Source organism: Oncorhynchus mykiss, chromosome 27 (assembly GCF_013265735.2).
Source record: "Oncorhynchus mykiss isolate Arlee chromosome 27, USDA_OmykA_1.1, whole genome shotgun sequence".
Taxonomy (NCBI): Eukaryota; Metazoa; Chordata; class Actinopteri; order Salmoniformes; family Salmonidae; genus Oncorhynchus; species Oncorhynchus mykiss.
The window spans coordinates 35,445,400-35,467,670 of record NC_048591.1 but is presented as its reverse complement, the minus strand read 5'-3'; the positions used below and the strand labels follow the sequence as shown (position 1 = coordinate 35,467,670).

Below are 22,271 nucleotides of genomic sequence, written 5' to 3'. Positions count from 1 at the left end.
GTTATAGTCAGTCTGCTGAAGATGTGGCTGTAGTCTCCAGGCCAAACTAAATGACACCTGTGGGTTGTTAGTGTTACTGTGGCTCTAGAACACTGAGGACAACCATGTCAACAAGGTAGCTATGACCACAGGTCAGAAAAGAACACAGAACACTGAGGTCAACAAGGTACAGTGGGGCAAAAAAGTATTTAGTCAGCCACCAATTGTGCAAGTTCTCCCACTTAAAGAGATGAGAGAGGCCTGTCATTTTCATCATAGGTACACTTCAACTATGACAGACAAAATGAGATCAAAAAATCCAGAAAATCACATTGTAGGATTTTTTATGAATTTATTTGCAAATTATGGTGGAAAATAAGTATTTGGTCACCTACAAACAAGCAAGATTTCTGGCTCTCACAGACCTGTAACTTCTTCTTTAAGAGGCTCCTCTGTCCTCCACCTGTATTAATGGCATCTGTTTGAACTTGTTATCAGTATAAAAGACACCTGTCCACAACCTTTTCTGGATTTTTTTTCTCATTTTGTCTGTCATAGTTGAAGTGTACCTATGATGAAAACTACAGGCCTCTCTCATCTTTTTAAGTGGGAGAACTTGCACAATTGGTGGCTGACTAAATACTTTTTTGCCCCACTATAACTATGACCACAGGTCAGAAAGGAACACAGAACACTGAGGACAATGTTACGGTGAATCTAAAACACTGAGGCCAACCAGGTCAACAGGGTAGCTATGACCACAGGTCAGAAAACTCAACTGGTATGCTCTCTTCTCCTGCTGCCTGTGCCCTATATCCTAAATGATGTCTCTCTCCCCCTCTTCTTTCCCTGGCCCCACGCAGCTCATCTGTCTTCCCTCCCCCGCTGTCTCTCTCTCAGACAAAGTAACAATAGAGTGTCTAGGTCATTTGAACAGGTCAACACAGGAAGCTGACTTCCCTGGTGTAGGCAGGTCGTTCATCACCACTGACTAAGACATACACACCACTAGATGAAACAACATCTAGGCTTCTCCTGACAGGCCACTTATGACATGGACTATATTCTATATTCACCTTAAATTGTTTCAATTACAATTGAGTAATGTTTATTTAGATATCTTAGAATGTATTGTAGAAGTCTGATTGTGTCTAGGCCTAATCATCCAACATATCTGTAACAAAACAATTGCCAGTACAAACCCATTGTGATCAAAATATTCAATTCACTAATAATACTGACCATACCCATTATAGGCTACAGCCAGTCTGCCCAAAACACCAGTTGCTTTGTTGTTGAAACACTTGTTATGGTTCTTTCATACAAAACAAATGCACACATCAAAAACTGGGACTCACCATGTTGCCTCACGTTAGAAGACCTCACCACCTTGGCGGACACTACCTGGCCTTGTGTGCCCCGGGTAAAGCCCACGAGCAGCGCGAGCAACAGCGCCAGTGCCACGCGCCCAGAGCTGTTCATTCTATCCGTGGAGGTTACACACTAAACTAAAATCCCAAGCGTGGAAGAACCACCTATTGTTCTGAAAAGAGACCAATTAGCTACTTTTGTTTTCCCTGGAGACTCAAGTAAAAGTTTTCTTAAAACGTTCGTGCTGTTCACATCATTTCTCCCGAGTCGCTTTTCACAGAAGACTGGAGCGACCTGCCTGTCTCAAACTCACCATACACCAGCTCCGCCGCTACAGAATGCAGAGCAGGTTCATATATTCATGTCCACAGACAAGTACGGGCGCCGATTTTTTCTATCGCTTTACCGCGAGTTAATCCACACTGGTAATGGCATGTGAAATGATCCTCCTTAGTTCAATTTCTCTGATATCAGAGCGAGCTCGACATGCTTTCCAACAATTTAACTTCAAGGCTGAGAGTGTGTGTGTCTCTCACTGTAGCTCTACACGCGCGCTGGTTTGTGTGAAACTTCAGTCGGTGAATTGATCAGAGTGGAGGATTGTCCCGAGGATTGTCCCGTTTACGCGAACCGGGACAAGGAAATAGACCAGAAGGAACATTTTAGCAGCGACAAGGAAACTTTAGAGGTAAAGTCAGACACACACTCACACAGAGTGAGAAGGACACAGGAAGGAATTTTTCATCGAGAAGGAAACTTGATTGGAGGCGAAATAAACTGGGCACTGACAATAATACAGTATTTACTCGGCGGGAATTTGTCCAGGGAAGAACTCTGACATTAATTCACTTGTTGAAGCGGCTGATGAATAAGTGAGACCATATCTGACACTGTTCATCATTTCACAATTTCACTGAGCAAATGCAACCATGTCTATAACAGTTACAGGCTATTACACTGTATTATTCATTTATAACATTTGTGCGCCGTCCTACAATTGGCCCAGCTTCGTCCGAGTTTTTGCCTAGTTAAGAAACATTTAAAAAATGATTTCACTAATTTGGTTTATGTAGGTCTTGTATTCTGTTAATTTACATGTAATAGCATGACGTTCGTAGCCTATTATTTTGCCAGGGATAGCCCATTCAAACTATTGAAGCTTATGCGAATATCTGCGGACATTTCTGTAATGCCTATATTATATTATATTGAGGGACTGTAATGAATGTATGAATTATTTTCTCATTTTCTAGATACTGTAATGAAACAGGAAGGGAGCAGGTCTCGAACCCTCGACCTTCTAGCCCGAGGTCCGGCGCGCTATCGACTGTGCCACAAAAGCATGCTCTGCCGGCAGGGTCGATTTCCTCGCTTATAAACCCAGGGTCATTACATTACTCCCTCCTTTCAAAGAGCGCGTCCTCGCGCTAGCTTGCGACTTTACGTCTTACAGGCCAAGCACACGCACTGTCGTGGATGGGAGGTCCGATCCCTTCTGACACCAATGTAATGAAACAGCAGGGAGCAGGTCTCCAACCCTCCACCTTCTATCCCGAGGTCCGATCACTTCTGACACCAATGTAATGAAACAGCAGGGAGCAGGTCTCGAACCCTCCACCTTCTAGCCCGAGGTCTGATCACTTCTGACACCAATGTAATGAAACAGCAGGGAGCAGGTCTCGAACCCTCCACCTTCTAGCCCGAGGTTCGATCCCTTCTGACACCAATGTAATGAAACAGCAGGGAGCAGGTCTCCAACCCTCCACCTTCTAGCCCAAGATACGATCACTTCTGACACCAATGTAATGAAACAGCAGGGAGCAGGTCTCGAACCCTCCACCTTCTAGCCCGAGGTACGATCACTTCTGACACCAATGTAATGAAACAGCAGGGAGCAGGTCTCCAACCCTCCACCTTCTAGCCCGAGGTCTGATCACTTCTGACACCAATGTAATGAAACAGCAGGGAGCAGGTCTCGAACCCTCCACCTTCTAGCCCAAGGTACGATCACTTCTGACACCAATGTAATGAAACAGCAGGGAGCAGGTCTCGAACCCTCCACCTTCTAGCCGAAGTCCGATCACTTCTGACACCAATGTAATGAAACAGCAGGGAGCAGGTCTCGAACCCTCCACCTTCTAGCCCGAGGTACGATCACTTCTGACACCAATGTAATGAAACAGCAGGGAGCAGGTCTCGAACCCTCGACCTTCTAGCCCGAGGTTCGATCCCTTCTGACACCAATGTAGAGCAGCATCATCAAAGAGCCCACACACTTTAGCCATGAGCTGTTCACTCCTTTACCATCGGGCAGACGGTATAAAAGCATGGGGTCTGATACCAACAGGCTCAGAGACCGTTTCAATAGTATCTACAAGACATCAGACTGCTGAACACTTGAACTGGACTGACCACCTGGTCTGATTCTCCACACCTTAGCACACACACACACACACACACACACACACACACACACACATTCATGCTACACACACATTACAACTGCTGCTACCAGACTCTATTTTTAATTGCTAAATACTGCACAATTCAAACACTTGCCCCCCCAATCTCCCCCTTCCCCTAAACACGTATAAATATTGGACTATAAATTGTGCCTTCCTGTATTATACTGTGCATATGCCAAGAAATGTATTGTTTTCTACTGAGCCATTTAGTGTGTGAGTGAATATGTACTAATGTGAGTGAGTGAGTGAGTGAGTGAGTGAGTGAGTGAGTGTGTGAGTGAGTGTGTGAGTGAGTGAGTGAGTGAGTGTGTGAGTGAGTGAGTGAGTGAGTGAGTGAGTGAGTGAGTGTGTGAGTGAGTGAGTGTGTGAGTGAGTGAGTGAGTGTGTGAGTGAGTGAGTGAGTGAGTGAGTGAGTGAGTGAGTGAGTGAGTGAGTGAGTGAGTGAGTGAGTGAGCGATATATGTGGAGATACTACCAGTCATGTGGAGGTGAGATCTGAGGAGTGGTATTATAGCATTGATTAGTAACAGATACATTCATTGAACTTTTTCTCATAATTCTCTATGTAAAGTCTCCCAGACACACACAGACACCCACAGTTATTACAAGTCATTTACAGAAATAACCTGCATAGACTCAGACACCAGTTAGTCTATGATGGAGAGATTCATTTGGGACATTCTAGTTCTCTTGGAAAGACAGTCTGTATGAAGTAAGAATATAACACTGATGGTTACTATCACTCACCAACATTCTCATCCTGCCAGTCCACATCTCATAACTGAGTAACCTTCAACCACCTTGTCATCCTCCATACCCTCAACCTTTGACCTTACCCACAGATTCCCCCTCCCTACCTATCTAAGCCTATGCCACTGTTCTAGAGCCAGAGTTGTTGACTTTGACAGGGTGTAGTTAATGTGTGACAGTCATTGACAGTGAGGTGTACACAGTTGATAATCAGGATTGCTGAGCACACAATCACAAGCCATTCTGTCTCCCTGGGAGACTAATTAATAGAGATACAATCAGTCTTTCTGCCTAGCTGTGTGTGAGAGACTTCATCACCTATCCTCAATAGAGGACATTTCATTGTAAACAAACATGAGATTTATCCCTCCAACCCAGTGGTTCCCTAACTTTTAAAGTCACGTACCCCTTCAAACATTCAACCTCCAGCTGCATACCCCCTCTAGCACCAGGGTCAGCACACTCTCAAGTGTTGTTTTTGCCATCATTGTAAGCTTGCCACACACACTATATATTAAACATAAGAATTAATTAGTTTTTGTCACAACCCAGCTCGTGGGAAGTGACAAAGGGCTCTTATAGGACCAGCGCACAAATAATAATATCATAATAATCAATCATTTTGCTCTTTATTTATCCATCTTACATATGAAACCCTATTTGTTCATCAAAAATTGTGAATAACTCCCCACAGGTTAACGAGAAGAGTGTGCTTGAAAGGATGCACACAACTCTGCAATGTTGGATTGTATTGGAGAGAGTGTCCATCTTAAATCATTTTCCACACACAGTCTGTGCCTGTATTTAGTGAGGGCTGAGAATCCACTCTCACATAGGTACGTGGTTACAAAGGGCATCAGTGTCTTAACAGAGCGATTTTCCATCTGGCAGTGGCTTTTGATTAAATTACATTTTCACTGAACCGCTTGTTGCAATTTTGATGAGGCTCTCTTGTTCAGATATCGGCAAGTGGACTGGAGGCAGGGCATGAAAGGGATAACGAATCCAGTTGTTTGTGTGGTCCATTCTGGGAAAGTACCTGCGTAATTGTGCACACAGCTCACTCAGGTGATTCGCTATATCATAATGAGTTGCACACAAAAAAATCATGCATTGATGGAAAGACCTGTTTGTTGTCCTTGTTAATGCAGACAAAAAAAAGCTCCAACTTCTTAATCACAGCCTCAATGTTGTCCCACACACTGAATATAGTTGTGGAGAGTCCCTGTAATCCTAGATTCCGATCATTCAGGCGAGAAAAAACATCACCCAGATAGGCCAGTCGTGTGAGAAACTCGTCATCATGCAAGTGGTCAGACAAGTGAAAATTATGGTCAGTAAAGAAAATTTAAGCTTGTCTCTCAATTCCAAAAAACGTGTCAATTCTTTGCCTCTTGATAACCAGCACACTTCTTCTGTATGTTGTAAAATCATTAAATGGTCACTATCATTGCATAATGCAGAAAACACATGAGAGTTCAGGGTTAACAAAGTTAACAATTTTCGCTGCAGTGTCCAAAATGTCTTTCAAGCTGTCAGTCATTCCCTTGGCAACAAGAGCCTCTCGGTGGATGCTGCAGTGTACCCAAGTGGCGTCGGGAGCAACTGCTTACACACGCGTTACCACTCAACTCTGTCTCCCTGTCATGGCTTTTGCACCATCAGTACAGATACCAACACGTCTTGACCACCAATGTCCATTTGATGTCACAAAGCTGTCCAGCACTTTACAAATATCCTCTCATGTTGTCCTAGTTTACAGTGGTTTGCAGAAGAGGATGTCTTCTTTAATTGACCCCCCCATAAACGTAACAGACATATACAGTTGAAGTCAGAAGTTTACATACACCCTAGCCAAATACATTTAAACTCAGTTTTTCACAATTTCTGACATTTAATCCTAGTAAAAATGATTCCCTGTTTTAGGTCAGTCCAGATCACCACTTTATTTTAAGAATGCAAACTGTCAGAATAATAGTAGAGAGAATGATTTATTTCAGCTTTTATTTCTTTCATCACATTCCCAGTGAGTCAGAAGTTTACATACACTCAATTAGTATTTGATAGCATTGTTTTTAAATTGTTTAACTTGGGTCAAACGTTTCAGGTAGCCTTCCACAAGCTTCCCACAATAAGTTGGGTGAATTTTGGCCCATTCCTCCTGACAGAGCTGGAGTAACTGAGTCAGGTTTGTAGGCCTCCTTACTTGCACATGCTTTTTCAGTTCTGCCCACAAATCTTCTGTATGATTGAGGCCAGGGCTTTGTGACGGCCATTCCAATACCTTTACTTTTTTGTCCTTAAGCCATGTTGGAAGTATGCTTTGGGTCATTGTCCATTTGTAAGACCCATTTGTGACCAAGCTTTAACTTCCTGATTGATGTCTTGAGATGTTGCTTCAATATATCCACATATTTTCCCTTCCTTTTGAGCCATCTATTTTCTGAAGTGCACCAGTCCCTCCTGCAGCAAAGCACCCCCACAACATGATGCTGCCACCACCGTGCTTCACGGTTGGGATGGTGTTCTTCGGCGTGCAAACCTCCCCCTTTTTCCTCCAAACATAATGATGGTCATTATGGCCAAACAGTTCTATTTTTTTTTCATCAGACCAAAAAGTACGATCTTTGTCCCCATGTGCAGTTGCAAATCGTACTGGCTTTTTTAATGGTGGTTTTGGAGCAGTGGTTTCTTCCTTGCTGAGCGGCCTTTCAGGTTATGTTGATATGTTGACTCATTTTACAGTGGATATATATACTTTTGTAACGGTTTCCTCCAGCATCTTCACAAGGTCCTTTGCTGTTGTTCTGGGATTGATTTACACTTTTCGCACCAAAGTACGTTCATCTCTAGGAGACAGAACACGTCTCCTTCCTGAGCAGTATAACGGCTATGTGGTCCCATGGTGTTTATACTTGGGTACTATTGTTTGTACAGGTGAATGTAAACGTCTGACCCACTGGGAATGTGAAGAAAGAAATAAAAGTTGAAATAAATCATTCTCTCTAATATTATTCTGACATTTCACATTCTTAAAATAAAGTTGTGATCCTAACTGACCTAAGACAGCGAATTGTTACTGGGATTAAATGTCAGGAATTGTGAAAAACTGAGTTTAAATGTATTTGGCTAGAGCATATATAAACTTCTGACTTCAACTGTATACTGTATATACATTATATACTGTGAGAGCTTGTTGCATACAATATAATAATATATCCACAATGGCATTGTGCATACCCCTGGGGGTACCTGCTCTAACCAATCAGCACTGGACACATTCAAGAATCTTAACCAATCAACACTGGACATACTCAAGAGTCTAAACAATCCAATTCTGATGATCTACTCTACACCACTCATATGCAACAAGCTCTCACAGTCTCATGTCAGAATTAGACGTTCATCCATTTTCTAAACATAACATTTTCAAAGTTGTTCAAAGAGTCAAATTTCAAAATGTTGAAGGTTACGTTTAGACATTAACTCAGAATTTTCAACGTCAGCGTTAAGTTTAGGCATTAACTTAAAAATCCTAAGGTTAGGCATTAACTCTGAATGGTTAAGATTTGGGACAGGCTTAAAACCAAAATCACAAAAGCAACTTTCTATTGCTGGATTTGAACATGCCCATCCGCCATCCCTGTCCACAATACTCGTGCAAACCAGAAACATTAACATTTTAGTCAGTTATCAGATGCTCCTTTTCAGATTGACTTACAGGAGCAGATAGGGTTAAGTGCTTTGCTCAATAGCACGTTGACACATTTTTCACCTAGTTGGCTCTGGGATTTTAACAACTGACCTTTCGGTCACTCGCCCAACGCTCTTAACTGCAAGGCTACCTGCAACCCTACTTGAAGGTAACTGCGCTCACTGTTGCCCCTAGTGGCCGGTTTCCACGTCATCTCCCAGCGTCCTCAGACATGGATGGACATTGAATACTGACTTGACCTGGCTACTCATATGAACACACACTCACTACACACTTCCACTCATACCAACACACTCACTACACACTCTCTACACACTTTCACTTAAACATACACTCACTACACACTTTCACTCATACAAACACACACACACACTCACATCACACTTCCACTTAAACAAATATACACTCACTACAGACTCTACACACTTCCACTCCACTCAATCATCCCAGTTCCCTGGTCTGGATCAGAAGAGCCGTTTTCCAACCACTCTGTGAGGAGCGATAAAGCTTTGTTAGTTCTCATCCTTTATTTCCTCAGGTAAAGGTTTAAGGAGAATCAGTGGGATACGTGGTGATATGGAGGTTTTGGCTGAGGGGGAGGAGAGGTGGAGGACGGCTAAAGGAGAGGTAGAGACGAACGAGAGTGGTGGAGGTTTTGGGAAAAGCTCAAAACTGACACAGAAGGAGGAGCAGTGGCGACCCGTCATTCAGGGATCAGGGCCCCACTTCTTTTGAGCAACACATTTTTTGTAAAAAAAAACAAATAAAGCAATTTGGGGGGCTTTCCTGTTTTGCATGTTATTTTGGAAATAATAACATGTCACATATCAGTTTGCAAACAATGTAAAACATATATCATTGAGTTAATGAAGCCGCATACAAACATGGTCTCTTTTTTGTTTTCTAGAGTAAGGCATCTCCAAAATATAGGTGTTTCAGCATAGTTCAGTCCTTTCTGTGGCGGTGGGGCAATCCAGCAGAAAATACAGAGCATTGCTCCGTGATTGTCTCAGCATTCTGTCACTCATGGGGACACTACGTCACCGCCAAGTCTAAGGGTAGAGCTAGAAAATTCAAGCCCCTTTGCTGCTACTATGGAGTTACATTAGAAGTGCCCATCTAAAAAGGCTCAAGGTCATTAGCAACAGATTAAATGACATCAAATCACATTATATAAACAGTAGCTTTGATTGGACTGATCATGTCAACATCATACTTTAAAAATCTTAGCTAGCAGTCATCATCATGAAGCATGTCGACAATCTACTGGCAAACCCTTTTTAATTATTGTAATTTGAAGAGAAATAATGACGAGAATTTATAGGTAAAACATATCGGTGCTCATTTGACATAAAGTTGGAAATCGCAAATTCATCAATGATTGGTTTGGAAGGAATCAGTGGCTAACTGCAAGCATTGCAAAGCAATCATTAGCCTGCTATTCAGATGAGTTGCTGTGTTGTCCGAAGTCTAAGATTAAGGGTCTCTTCTCCTAGTTTAAAATTATAAACATTCAACACTGGTCATGCTGTCAACGAAGCATGATTGTTTTGCCGCACTCAAAACAACTCTTAACTCGGAACGGCAAAATCAGACTTTAGTGAGTTTGGGAACTTGGGGAAAAACGAGCTACGACTGGGAAAATACATTTTGTACTTTCATCTAACTCGGAATTGTACATTCGGAACTCGGCCCTCTTTCTAGATCTACAACCTGAAGATCACTTACGTCACCATGATTCAACCTTTTTTTTCAGAGTTCCCAGTTGTCTTGAAAGCACCATCAATCCAGAGAGTGCCAGACTTTGATGACAAAGTTTGATGATATAATTTGCCCACGGAGAACCGCCACACCACATGTTCAAGTGAGCACAGCACAACAAGGTGAGTCCAAATGTTATTTTACTGCTGCTTTTTAATTACTTGATTTCTTATTCTTATTCATATTTTTAACTGCATTGTTGGTTATGGATTTGTAAGTAAGCATTTCACTGTAAGGTCTACACTTGTTGTATTTGGCGCATGTGACTAATATAATTTGATTAGATTTTTAATACAGTGTAGACCTTACACTGCACAGCTTAGCCTTTTGTTAATCCACCTGTCGTCTCAGATTTTGAAATGATGCTTTACAGCGAAAGCAATCGAAGCGTTTGTGTAAGTTTATCGATAGCATAGCATAACATTACGTACACCAAGCATTAAGTAGCTAGGTCACGAAAATCAGAAAAGCAATCAAATTAATCGGTTACCTTTGATGATCTTCGGATGTTTTCACTCACGAGACTCCCAGTTAGACAACAAATGTTCCTTTTGTTTCATAAAGATTATTTTTATACCCAAAATACCTCCATTTGTTTGTCGTGTTATGTTCAGAAATCGTCAGGAAAGAGCGGTCACGACAACGCAGATGTATATTCCAAAAAATATCCATAATGTCCACAGAAACATGTCAAACGTTTTTTATAATCAATCCTCAGGTTGTTTTTAAAATATATATTCGATAATATATAGGTTTTTCAAAAACACCGGGAGAAACAATGGCCACTTTACTCTGTAGCGCAAAACTCACTCTGAGAGCCCCCATCTATCCACTTATGCAATGTGATCTTTCACGCTAATTTTTCAAAATAAACGCCTGAAACTATGTCTAAAGACTGTTGACACCTTAGGGAAGCCATAGAAAAAGGAATTTGGTTGATATCCTTTAAATGGAGGATAGGCATGCATAAGAACAGAGAGGTTTCTGGTTGGATTTTCCTCAGGTTTTCGCCTGCAATATCATTTCTGTTATACTCACAGACAATAGTTTTACAGTTTTGGAAACTTTAGAGTGTTTTCTATCCTAATATGACAATTATATGCATATTTTAGTTTCTGAGGCTGAGAAATAGGCAGTTTCAAATGGGTACGTTTTTTTGCCAAAAAACTGCCCCCTACACGCAAAAGGTTAACTCGTCTGCTAGGCTCATGTCACTGGGCAGCTCTTGGCTGTGCTTCCCTTTGTAGTCTGTAATGGTTTGCAAGCCCTGTAATCCATGGCTTCTGGTTGGATGATGGACGCACGTACGGTCACTGTGGGGATGACGTCGTAGATGCACTTATTGATGAAGCCAATGACTGATGTGGTGTACTCCTCAATGCTATCGGAGGAATCCCGGAACATATTCCAGTCTGTGCTAGCAAAACAGTCCTGTAGCTTAGCATCTGCTTCATCTGACTACTTTTTTATTTATCTAGTCACTGGTGCTCCTTGCTTTAATTTTTGCTCAGACACGGAGAGGGGATTTAGGGGGTCTCACATCACTCATAGAGCTCTGAGTATAGCTGATTTGGGGTGTGTGTGTCTGTGTGTGCGCATATGCGCATGTGTGTCTGTGTACATGCGCGTGTGTCTAGCCTTTGTGGATTGTCTAGCAACACAGAGGGGCATTGTGGCTTTCAGACACTCATCCCAGAGCCGTGAGACCATGGGTCAGAGGTCAAAGAGCACAGATACTTTCTGTCTCTCCTCTCCCCTCTCTTCTCCCCTTTCCCATCCCCTCATCCCATCACTCCTTCATCCCTGGGCTTACTGTCACATGACAGAAGATTAGTTGTGGTGGTAGGGGACTTGACTGGACTTTGCATGAATGCTAGTGTGGATGTGAGAGTGGTTTTTGTATGTGAGATGGGTAAAACTTTATCTGGATTGTCCTTCTGTAGATGGTCTACAGTCTGTCAGTTACATTTCAACTGTCCATCTACTAACCCTAGCTTTAACCTTAAGCTTAACTCTTACCCTAAACCCAAACTTTATCCCTTACCCTAACCCAAACTTTAACCCTTACCCTAACCTTTACCTAACCCAAACTTTAACCCTTATCCTAACCTTTACCCTAACCCAAACTTTAACCCTTACCCTAACCTTTACCTAACCCTAACTTTAACCCTTATCCTAACCTTTACCCTAACCAAAATGTAACCCTTACCCTAAACTTTACCCTAACCCTAACTTTAACCTTACCCTAACCTGTACCTATAACCCAAACTTTAACCCTTATCCTAACCTTTACCCTAACCCAAACTTTAACCCTTACCCTAACCTTTACCTAACCCAAACTTTAACACTTATCCTAACCTTTACCCTAACCCAAACTTTAACCCTTACCCTAACCTTTACCTAACCCAAACTTTAACCCTTACCCTAACCTTTACCCTAACCCAAACTTTAACCCTTACCCTAACCTTTACCTAACCCAAACATTAACACTTATCCTAACCTTTATCCTAACCCAAACATAACCCTTACCCTAACCTTTATCCTAACCCTAGCTTTAACCCTTACCCTAACCTTTATCCAACCCTAACTTTAACCCTTACCCTAACCTTTATCCTAACCCAAACTTTAACCCTTACCCTAACCTTTACCCTAACCCAAACATAAGCCTTACCCTAACCTTTATCCTAACCCTAAACTGAACCATTAACCTAGCCCTAACCCTAACTTTAACCCTTACCCTAACCTTTATCCTAACCCTAACTTTAACCCTTACCCATACCCTAACCTTTACCCTAACCTTTACCCTAACCCTGACTTTAACTTTACTCTAACCTTTATCCTAACCAAAACTGAAGCCTTAACCTAACCTTTATCCTAACCCTGACTTTAACCTTACTCTAACCTTTATCCTAACCAAAACTTAAGCCTTACCCTAACCTTTATCCTAACCCTAAACTGAACCCTTACCCTAGCCCTAACCCTAACTTTAACCCTTACTCTAACCTTTATCCAAACCCTAACTTTAACCCTTACCCTAACCTTTATCCTAACCCTATCTTTAACCCCTACCTTAACCCTTACTCTAACCTTTATCCTAGCCCTAAACTGAACCCTTATCCTAGCCCTAACCCTAACTTGAACTCTTATCCTAACCCTTATTCTAAACTTAACATTAACCCATATCCTAACGCTTATCCTAACCCTAACTTTAACCTTTGCCCCAACCCTTATCCTAACCCCAAACGGAACCCTTACCCTAGCCCTAACTTTAGCTCTTACCCTAACTCTTATCCTAACACTAACTTTAACCCCTACCCTAACCATTTTCCAAACCCTAAACTTAACCCTTAACCTTACCCTAGCCCTAACTTTAGCTCTTACCCTAACTCTTATCCTAACACTAACTTTAACCCCTACCCTAACCATTTTCCAAACCCTAAACTTAACCCTTAACCTTACCCTAACCCTAACTTTAACCTTCCCCCTTACCCTTATTCTAAACCTAGCCCTAACCGTAACGTTAGCAAGCAGTTGCTTATAAACAGATAGTTTGGTGATAGTCTGACCATCTGTAGAGCATCTACACATGAAATATCCAGACTATCCAAATAAAGTGTGAGCACATTCAGTCCCGGGCCAGTTCAGGTGGGTTACTCCTCTGAAGGTCAATGTTTTAATGGAGTCAGTGGAGCCAGGCCAGCAGGAGAACCACACTAAGTGTTTATGTAATGTTACCCTTCGTTTAAAAGATTCCACTACTGCTATGCAGAGAGAGAGAGAGAGAGAGAGAGAGAGAGAGAGAGAGAGAGAGAGAGAGAGAGAGAGACTGAAAGAAATAAAGAAAGAAAGAGAGAGAGAGAGACTGAAAGAAAGAAAGAGAGAGAGAGAGAGAGACTGAAAGAAAGAAAGAGAGAGAGAGAGAGAGAGAGAGACTGAAAGAAAGAGAGAGAGAGAGAGAGACTGAAAGAAAGAAAGAGAGAGAGAGACTGAAAGAAAGAAAGAAAGAAAGAAAGAAAGAAAGAAAGAAAGAAAGGGGGACAGAGAGAGGGATAACCAGATAGAGAGAGAGATAAAGAAAGAGAGGGATAGTGGGGAAAAGAGGGAGGAGAGAGATAGAGAAACTTGGAGAGAAAAGGGGAGACAGAGATAGAGGGAAGAGATGGGGAAGGGATAGAGAGAGAGAGGAGGTGTTATTAAGATATTTGTTAATGGTAGGTTTGGACAGCACATTAGTATTTTATAAATCTACCCCTTAAGCAGAAGTTAGAGAATCTGAAAGTAAACTAAAGAGAGTGTTCACAGTGTATCACCACCTTGAATGCTGGAACAGTACAAGGATGTGTATTCTCTCTCAGATGTGTCTTACTGGTCTTTATTCTTCTCTCACCTACCTTTCCTTATCTATCGCCCTTTCATTAGCTGTCATGGTCGTACTATGTGCTCTCTCTCTCTTAAACCCCTCCCCACCTCCCATCATCTCTCTATGGAGAAGGCTGTTATTCCAAGGACTCCATTGCATAGCTTGTTCATCATTATCTCCTTGAAGCCAGGATATTATTCTCTCAATGTTGATCTGTCTGCCTCTGTCTCCCCCCTATCTTCCGCACATACTCCCTCTTTCACTCCATAATCATCTAGCCTCTGCTCTCATCTCCCCTCCCCTCCTCTCCCCTCTCCTACCCTCCCATCCCCTCCCCTGCTCTCCCCTCCTCTCCCCTCTCCTACCCTCCCATCCCCTCCTCTCCCTCCTCTCCCCTCTTCTCCCATCCCCTCCCCTCCTCTCCACTCTCCTACCCTACCATACCATCCCCTCCCCTCCTCTCCCCTCCCATCCCCTCCCCTCCTCTCCCATCTTCTCCCATCCCCTCCCCTCCTCTCCCTCTCCTACCCTCCCACCCCCTCCCCTCCCCTACTCTCCCCTATCCTAGCCTCCCATCCCCTCCCCTCCTCTCCCCTCTCCTCACATCCCCTCCCCTCCTCTCCCCTCCCACCCCCTCCACTCCTCTCCCTCCTCTCCCCTCTCCTCCCATACCCTCACCTCCTCTCCTCTCCCCTCTCCTACCCTACCCTACCATCCCCTCCTCTCCCCTCTCCTCCCATCCCCTCCCCTCCTCTCCCCTCTCCTACCTTACCCTACCCTACCATCCCCTCACCTTCCCTTCCCTTTCCTCCTCTCCTCTCCTCTCCTCTCCTCTCCTCTCCTCGATCTGTGTTGCGGTGTATGAATCCGTAGTGTTCCCACGGTAGTGTTCTTCAATCTGATATACTCTGGGAATGTGGGAATCTCATACTGAGCCTCCCCCTCTCCGACACGCTCTGCTCAACCAGGAGCCTCTCCCGGTTTTCCTTATTAAGGGAAGGACATCAGAATGTCGAAAAGAGAGAAGGCAACGGGCTGGAACAGGAACAGAGATGTGATCCTGTGTGGCTCAGTGGGTAGAGCATGGCGCCTACAACGCCAGGGTTGTGTGTTCCATTCACTACTGTAAGTATCTCTGGATAAGAGCGATTGCTAAAATGTCAAAGTGACCCTCTGATACATGTGTGATCAAACCTGTTGTCCAATCAGACAGGGTTTTATTGTAACAGGCTTCTACTGTAGAACTTCTGTCCTAGAGAGATTCTGTGGTTGAACTAGATGCACTGGATGTTGCACCTGATGTTAAGGGAATGTGTCAGAGTTCAGGGGCTCAGTTTTAGTATGTGTTTGACTAGTTTATATGAGGGTCATTGAGAACGTTCTCTTTGGGTATAACTCTGTGTGTGTGTGTGTGTGTGTGTGTGTGTGTGTGTGTGTGTGTGTACGTTTACGTTTGTGTGTGTGTGTGTGTGTGTGTGTGTGTGTACGTTTACGTGTGTGTGTGTGTGTGTGTGTGTGTCTGACAGAGATTATCAGCAGGTAGCTGTATTAGACAGGTTGGCAGAGCAGGCGTAAAGGATTATTAAGACTGACTTATCTTCTGTTACACACACACACACTCTCACACACACACACACACAACACAACACAACACAACACATACATTCACGTACGCACACTCACACATTCAAACACACAAGCTCACGTGCATTTGCGTACATACACACACTGACAGTTTTCCCTGTCAGAACAGATAACAGTTAATCGTCTTAACTCTTCATCATCAAACCAAGAGCATGGTCATAAAATGTGAAATGAAATCCTTTACGCTCATTACATAAACAATAAACACTTCTCCTATCATAAAGCACATACAGCACACTAAAACAACAACGCTATGCATTCAATATCACCAGAAAGTCATTGACACCAAAATCATGCTATAGGCGATTCTTCCCTGTACTGCACAGATCCCTTGCTGTTATCTATGAAGGGGAGGGCAGGGGATGATAGGATTTGGGATGAGGGAAGTGGATGGCGGATGGGAAAGGATTGTCTGTCTGCGGTCTCTAATCAGACCTGTGTGTGTCTTTGTGTTTATATTCCTATAGCGTGTCTGAGATTGTTTACATTCCTGAGTGTGTGTGTTTGTGTGTATTTTGGCACATCGAGCCATGTTTCCATTCCCTGCAACTGGAGTAGCCTCCAAAATATCAAGTAGCCCCATTAATCCAACTGCACACACACACACACACCATTAACCCAACCCTACTGAATCAGAGAGGTGCGGGAGGCTTTCTTAATCTACGTATGGGACTGTGTGGAGGTGTGTCTTAACCCCCCCCCCCCCCTACCACACACGCACACTCACACACAAACAGTACACTGAGAGCTGGTGGGCTGCTTTTGTTGCCTTCCAGGAGAGACATAGGCTCTGACTCCAGAGCCCTTTAGTGGGGTGCTTGGTATGAAGAGCTGTGAACATGCAGCAAAGGCTTATGGTAGTAGTAGTGCTGTCTGTGTGAATTTTGACTGTGTGGAGGTCTATGCATGCATTTACGGCTAAATTAGGCGCATGTAATGACTCATCCATGTGACAACATTGTTCCAATGAGAGAAAGCATCTGCATTGCAGCTGTATTAACATGGCTGTGTTCCTCTCCCGGACCCATTAACTCAGACTAAATACCAACACGCTTCATCAAGCCTGAACACATTTCATCTCTGCTCTCTTTGACTTCGTTATATTACTACGATGTCTCTGCTTTACAGACACACACATTATGTTATGGTACACACAAACATTCTTGCATGCACTGATTGTGTTGATCATATTACTGTAATGTGTTTTTCGGGAAATCAACAGAGCTCAGATAAGGACTCATAAGCCTATCAAACAGGTAGTTGTGATAATGGCTAACATGAAGAATGCCCTCTCTCTCTCTCTCTCTGTCAATTCAATTCAATTCAAGGGGCTTTATTGGCATGGGAAACATGTGTTAACATTGCCAAAGCAAGTGAAGTAGATAATATACAAAAGTGAAATAAGCAATAAAAATGAACAGTAAACATTATAGTAGTGGTCTGTAGTGGTCTATAGTGGTCTATAGTGGTCTGTAGTGGTCTATAGTGGTCTGTAGTGGTATGTAGTGTTCTATAGTGGCCTATAGTGGTCTGTAGTGGTATGTAGTGGTCTGTAGTGGTATGTAGTGGTCTATAGTGGTCTATAGTGGTATGTAGTGGGCTGAGCTGGCCTGAAGAAGCAGGTGACTCAAACTCTCTCCCTCATATCTCTACTCATTGACATTTGACCTATTGGCTTTAACGGTAAGGGTGCCAGAGAGACACTTCACATCAGAGACATCAGCTGATTGGGGATGTTGGAACCTCACATATTTACCTATTTCCTGATAATGCAGAAAGGGCTGGGGATACAGAGAAATGCCTCCAGAGACAGTCCAGAGGAATCTTAGAATGAGTGAATATCTCTGGTAGTTTCAGTGTATTCTCAAGGCAGCGACATAGCCTGCTGATTCCACAGTAATGATGAAACGTACCATATCCCCCCGTGCCTGAAAGCTCCTCACAGCAAAGCCTTCTGGGAGCTGGGAGAATCCCCCAGAATTCCCTGTCTATATTTATCCCAGGTGGTAAATTCTCTGTCGGTTGAGATCTCCATAGCACGGTAGCAAGGATCTGAATATTAAACCAAGATCACGAGTCGTTTCAGAAAAGGTCTCCCCTCTCAGTTCCTCCTCTCCTCTCCCCTCTCTTTCCATTCCCTCCTCTTCCCCTAAGTAATCATCCTTCCTTTTTAATTTATCCAGCAGACAGCTACAGTGCTGGCCTCTTTAGTCACACTCTTTTAATTAAGAGGATGCAGATTAGAGGAGACCAGTTTCAGCCACTATCTAACGACACACACACACACACACACACACACACACACACACACACACACACACACACACACACACACACACACACACACACACACACACACACACACACACACACACACACACACACACACATTGTCATCCCCATTAGAATTTTGTGCAAATGATCAAAGTGTGTGTTGGCATCAGTGCACCTGCTGATACCTACATTCTGACTATCACATAAATAAATAAGAAACACAGAAACAGAAGTTACAGAAGACAAACCATTACCAGCATGTATCTGTTTCCTCAAACATGCTTGTAAACATGCAAACTCGAGTCACGACGGGTGTTTGTGTGTTTCTGTGTGTGTGCCTTTTACATCAGTGCTTCTACATGGCTGGTTGTTTTCTCCAGAGAGCCCCTAACAGGTGTGTGTGAACCCCAGGAGAGACAGCTCCAGCCTGGGTACAGAAGCCTGTCCTCGAGGGCTCCAACCAGCCCTGGAGGAACACACACACTGATCAGCTCCCTGTGGATTCATAGTGACATGTTAACCGTTCTTTATCCATTAGTTTAGTTTAGTTCAGTTCAGCTCATTATTAGATTTAGAAGGTATGAAAACATAGAAATGATATTAGAATAGTGTGCTCATTTGTATTAAATACATGATACACGTCACAGGAGGTTGGTGGCACCTTAATTGGGGAGGACGTGCTTGTGGTAATAGCTGGAATGGTATCAAATACATCAAACACATGGTTTCCACATATTTGATACCAATCCATTGGTTCCGTTCCAGTCATTTTTATGATCCATCCTCCCCTCAATAGCTTCTACTGATACACATATATACTGCATTATACAGTTATGTACCCTATGGAAATACAGCATCCCTGACCACTGATCTGACCACTGACCTGACTGCTGACCTGACCACTGACCTGACAACTGACCTGACCACTGACCTGACCACTGACCTGACTGCTGACCTGACCACTGACCTGACTTCTGACCTGACCACTGACCTGACCACTGACCTGACCACTGACCTGACTGCTGACCTGACCACTGACCTGACCGCTGACCTGACCACTGACCTGACTGCTGACCTGACCACTAACCTGACCACTGACCTGACCACTGACCTGACCACTAACCTGACCACCGACCTGACCACTAACCTGACCACTGACCTGACCACTGACCTGACCACTGACCTGACGGCTGACCTGACCGCTAACCTGACCGCTGACCTGACCACTAACCTGACCACTGACCTGACCACTAACCTGACCACTGACCTGACCACTGACCTGACCACTAACCTGACCAATGACCTGACCTCTGACCTGACTGCTGACCTGACCACTGACCTGACTGCTGACCTGACCACTGACCTGACCACTGACCTGACCACTGACCTGACCACTGACCTGACTGCTGACCTGACCACTGACCTGACCACTGACCTGACCACTAACATGACCACCGACCTGACCACTAACCTGACCACTGACCTGACCACTGACCTGACCTCTGACCTGACCACTGACCTGACTGCTGACCTGACCACTAACCTGACCGCTGACCTGACCACTAACCTGACCACTGACCTGACCACTGACCTGACCACTGACCTGACCACTAACCTGACCACTGACCTGACCACTGCTACAAAGTAAACTGCCCACTGGGAATGAATGTGTATTACTGTGTGTGAGTGTGAGAGTATTACTGTGTGTGAGTGTGAGTGTATTACTGTGTGTGAGTGTGAGTGTATTCCTGTGTGTGAGTGTGAGTTATTACTGTGTGTGAGTGTGAGTGTATTACTGTGTGTGCGAGTATTACTGTGTGTGAGTGTATTACTGTGTGTGAGTGTATTCCTGTGTGTGAGTGCATTACTGTGTGTGAGTGTGAGTGTATTAATGTGTGTGAGTGTGAGTGTATTACTGTGTGTGCGTGTATTACTGTGTGTGAGTGTATTACTGTGTGTGAGTGTATTCCTGTGTGTGAGTGTATTCCTGTGTGTGAGTGTGAGTTATTACTGTGTGTGAGTGTGAGTGTATTACTGTGTGTGCGTGTATTACTGTGTGTGAGTGTATTACTGTGTGTGAGTGTATTCCTGTGTGTGAGTGTATTACTGTGTGTGAGTGTATTACTGTGTGTGAGTGTATTACTGTGTGTGAGTGTATTACTGTGTGTGAGTGTATTACTGTGTGTGAGTGTATTCCTGTGTGTGAGTGTATTCCTGTGTGTGAGTGTATTACTGTGTGTGAGTGTGAGTGTATTACTGTGTGTGAATGTATTCCTGTGTGTGAGTGTATTACTGTGTGTGAGTGTATTACTGTGTGTGAGTGTATTACTGTGTGTGAGTGTATTACTGTGTGTGAGTGTATTACTGTGTGTGAGTGTATTACTGTGTGTGAGTGTATTACTGTGTGTGAGTGTATTCCTGTGTGTGAGTGTATTCCTGTGTGTGAGTGTATTACTGTGTGTGAGTGTCAGTGTATTAATGTGTGTGAGTGTGAGTGTATTACTGTGTATGAGTGTATTACTGTGTGTGAGTGTATTACTGTGTGTGAGTGCATTACTGTGTGTGAGTGTGGGTATATTACTGTGTGTGAGTGTATTACTGTGTGTGAGTGTATTACTGTGTGTGAGTGTATTACTGTGTGTGAGTGTGAGTGTATAACTGTGTGTGAGTGTATTACTGTGTGTGAGTGTATTACTGTGTGTGAGTGTGAGTGTATTACTGTGTGTGAGTGTATTACTGTCTCTGAGTGTATTACTGTGTGTGAGTGTATTACTGTGTGTGAGTGCATTACTGTGTGTGAGTGTATTACTGTGTGTGAGTGTATTACTGTGTGTGAGTGTGAGTGTATTACTGTGTGTGAGTGTATTACTGTGTGTGAGTGTCAGTGTATTACTGTGTGTGAGTGTATTACTGTGTGTGAGTGTGAGTGTATTACTGTGTGTGAGTGTATTACTGTGTTTGAGTGTATTACTGTGTGTGGGAACTCACAAAATGTCAACCTTCCTCGTTGGTGCCACCATGCATCATTACATCATCCTTGTGGCAGTGTGTGTGTCAGTGTGTTTGTCCGTTTGTGTCCGTGTGTGTCCGTGTGTGTCCTTGTGTGTCAGAGTGTATTAGTGCGTATGTACATACTGCTGTTTGAGTAATGACGGTCAGCAAACTGATCTCCAGATGTTTATATAGCCGCAACCTGTTTGTGTGTGTGTGTGTGTGTGTGTGTGTGTGTGTGTGTGTGTGTGTGTGTGTGTGTGTGTGTGTGTGTGTGTGTGTGTGTGTGTGTGTGTAACATAATATGTTTGTGACTGACTGAATAAACACCAGTCTTTTCTTGGGGTTTGTCCTTTCCGTTTTCCTGCCCTGCAGGGGTGCGGGACAGTAAATGCCATCTCCCTCCTCTCCTGGCTTATTGATATAGCCTCACCTATATCACTGAGAGATGAGAATAAATTCGATTTAAAAGTGATATTCGGCCTAACATTGCTCACATGATGAGAAACGGACTGGTATTAGCTTCCACAGCTATTGTCCAGGTTTTAGCTCAATAGAAACAGGTTAACATCAAGTTGACTAGCAGAGCTCTACAGTGCGACCATTTTACTCACATTTGCGACAGAAAAATTTACCCAAAAGACTTAAGTGAGACTTTGTCCTATTGTTTCTTGGCTATTTATACTGTTTTGTTCACATGCCTTAAAGGGGCAGTTGAAATGTTTTGTCTTACCTAAGTGACACAAATGTTTGAGGTTACATTGTGCTTGCTTGAACATAGAACACCCCAAAAACATTTATTTCATGAAATAACTTTGTATTTTATTAGCATTAAAACACTCTTCCTCCTATACTGTCAGTGTGCTCCTAAATGTATTTTTGTGCTCCTAAATGTATGTTTGTGCTCCTAAATGTATGTTTGTGCTCCTAAATGTATGTTTGTGCTCCTAAATGTATTTTT

General features: G+C 43.3%; 1 protein-coding gene across 1 annotated transcript in view; it reads right to left on the bottom strand.

The window, feature by feature from the left end:
- Positions 1–1,972, bottom strand: part of LOC110507975 (platelet-derived growth factor D) — a 53,411-nt gene extending 51,439 nt beyond the window's left edge. The window contains exon 1 of the mRNA XM_036965549.1: positions 1,338–1,972. Coding sequence (XP_036821444.1) covers positions 1,338–1,461 — 124 coding nt within the window. The 5' untranslated portion in view covers positions 1,462–1,972. The remainder of the gene's footprint in view (positions 1–1,337) is intronic.
- Between the last annotated feature and the right edge of the window lie 20,299 nt (positions 1,973–22,271).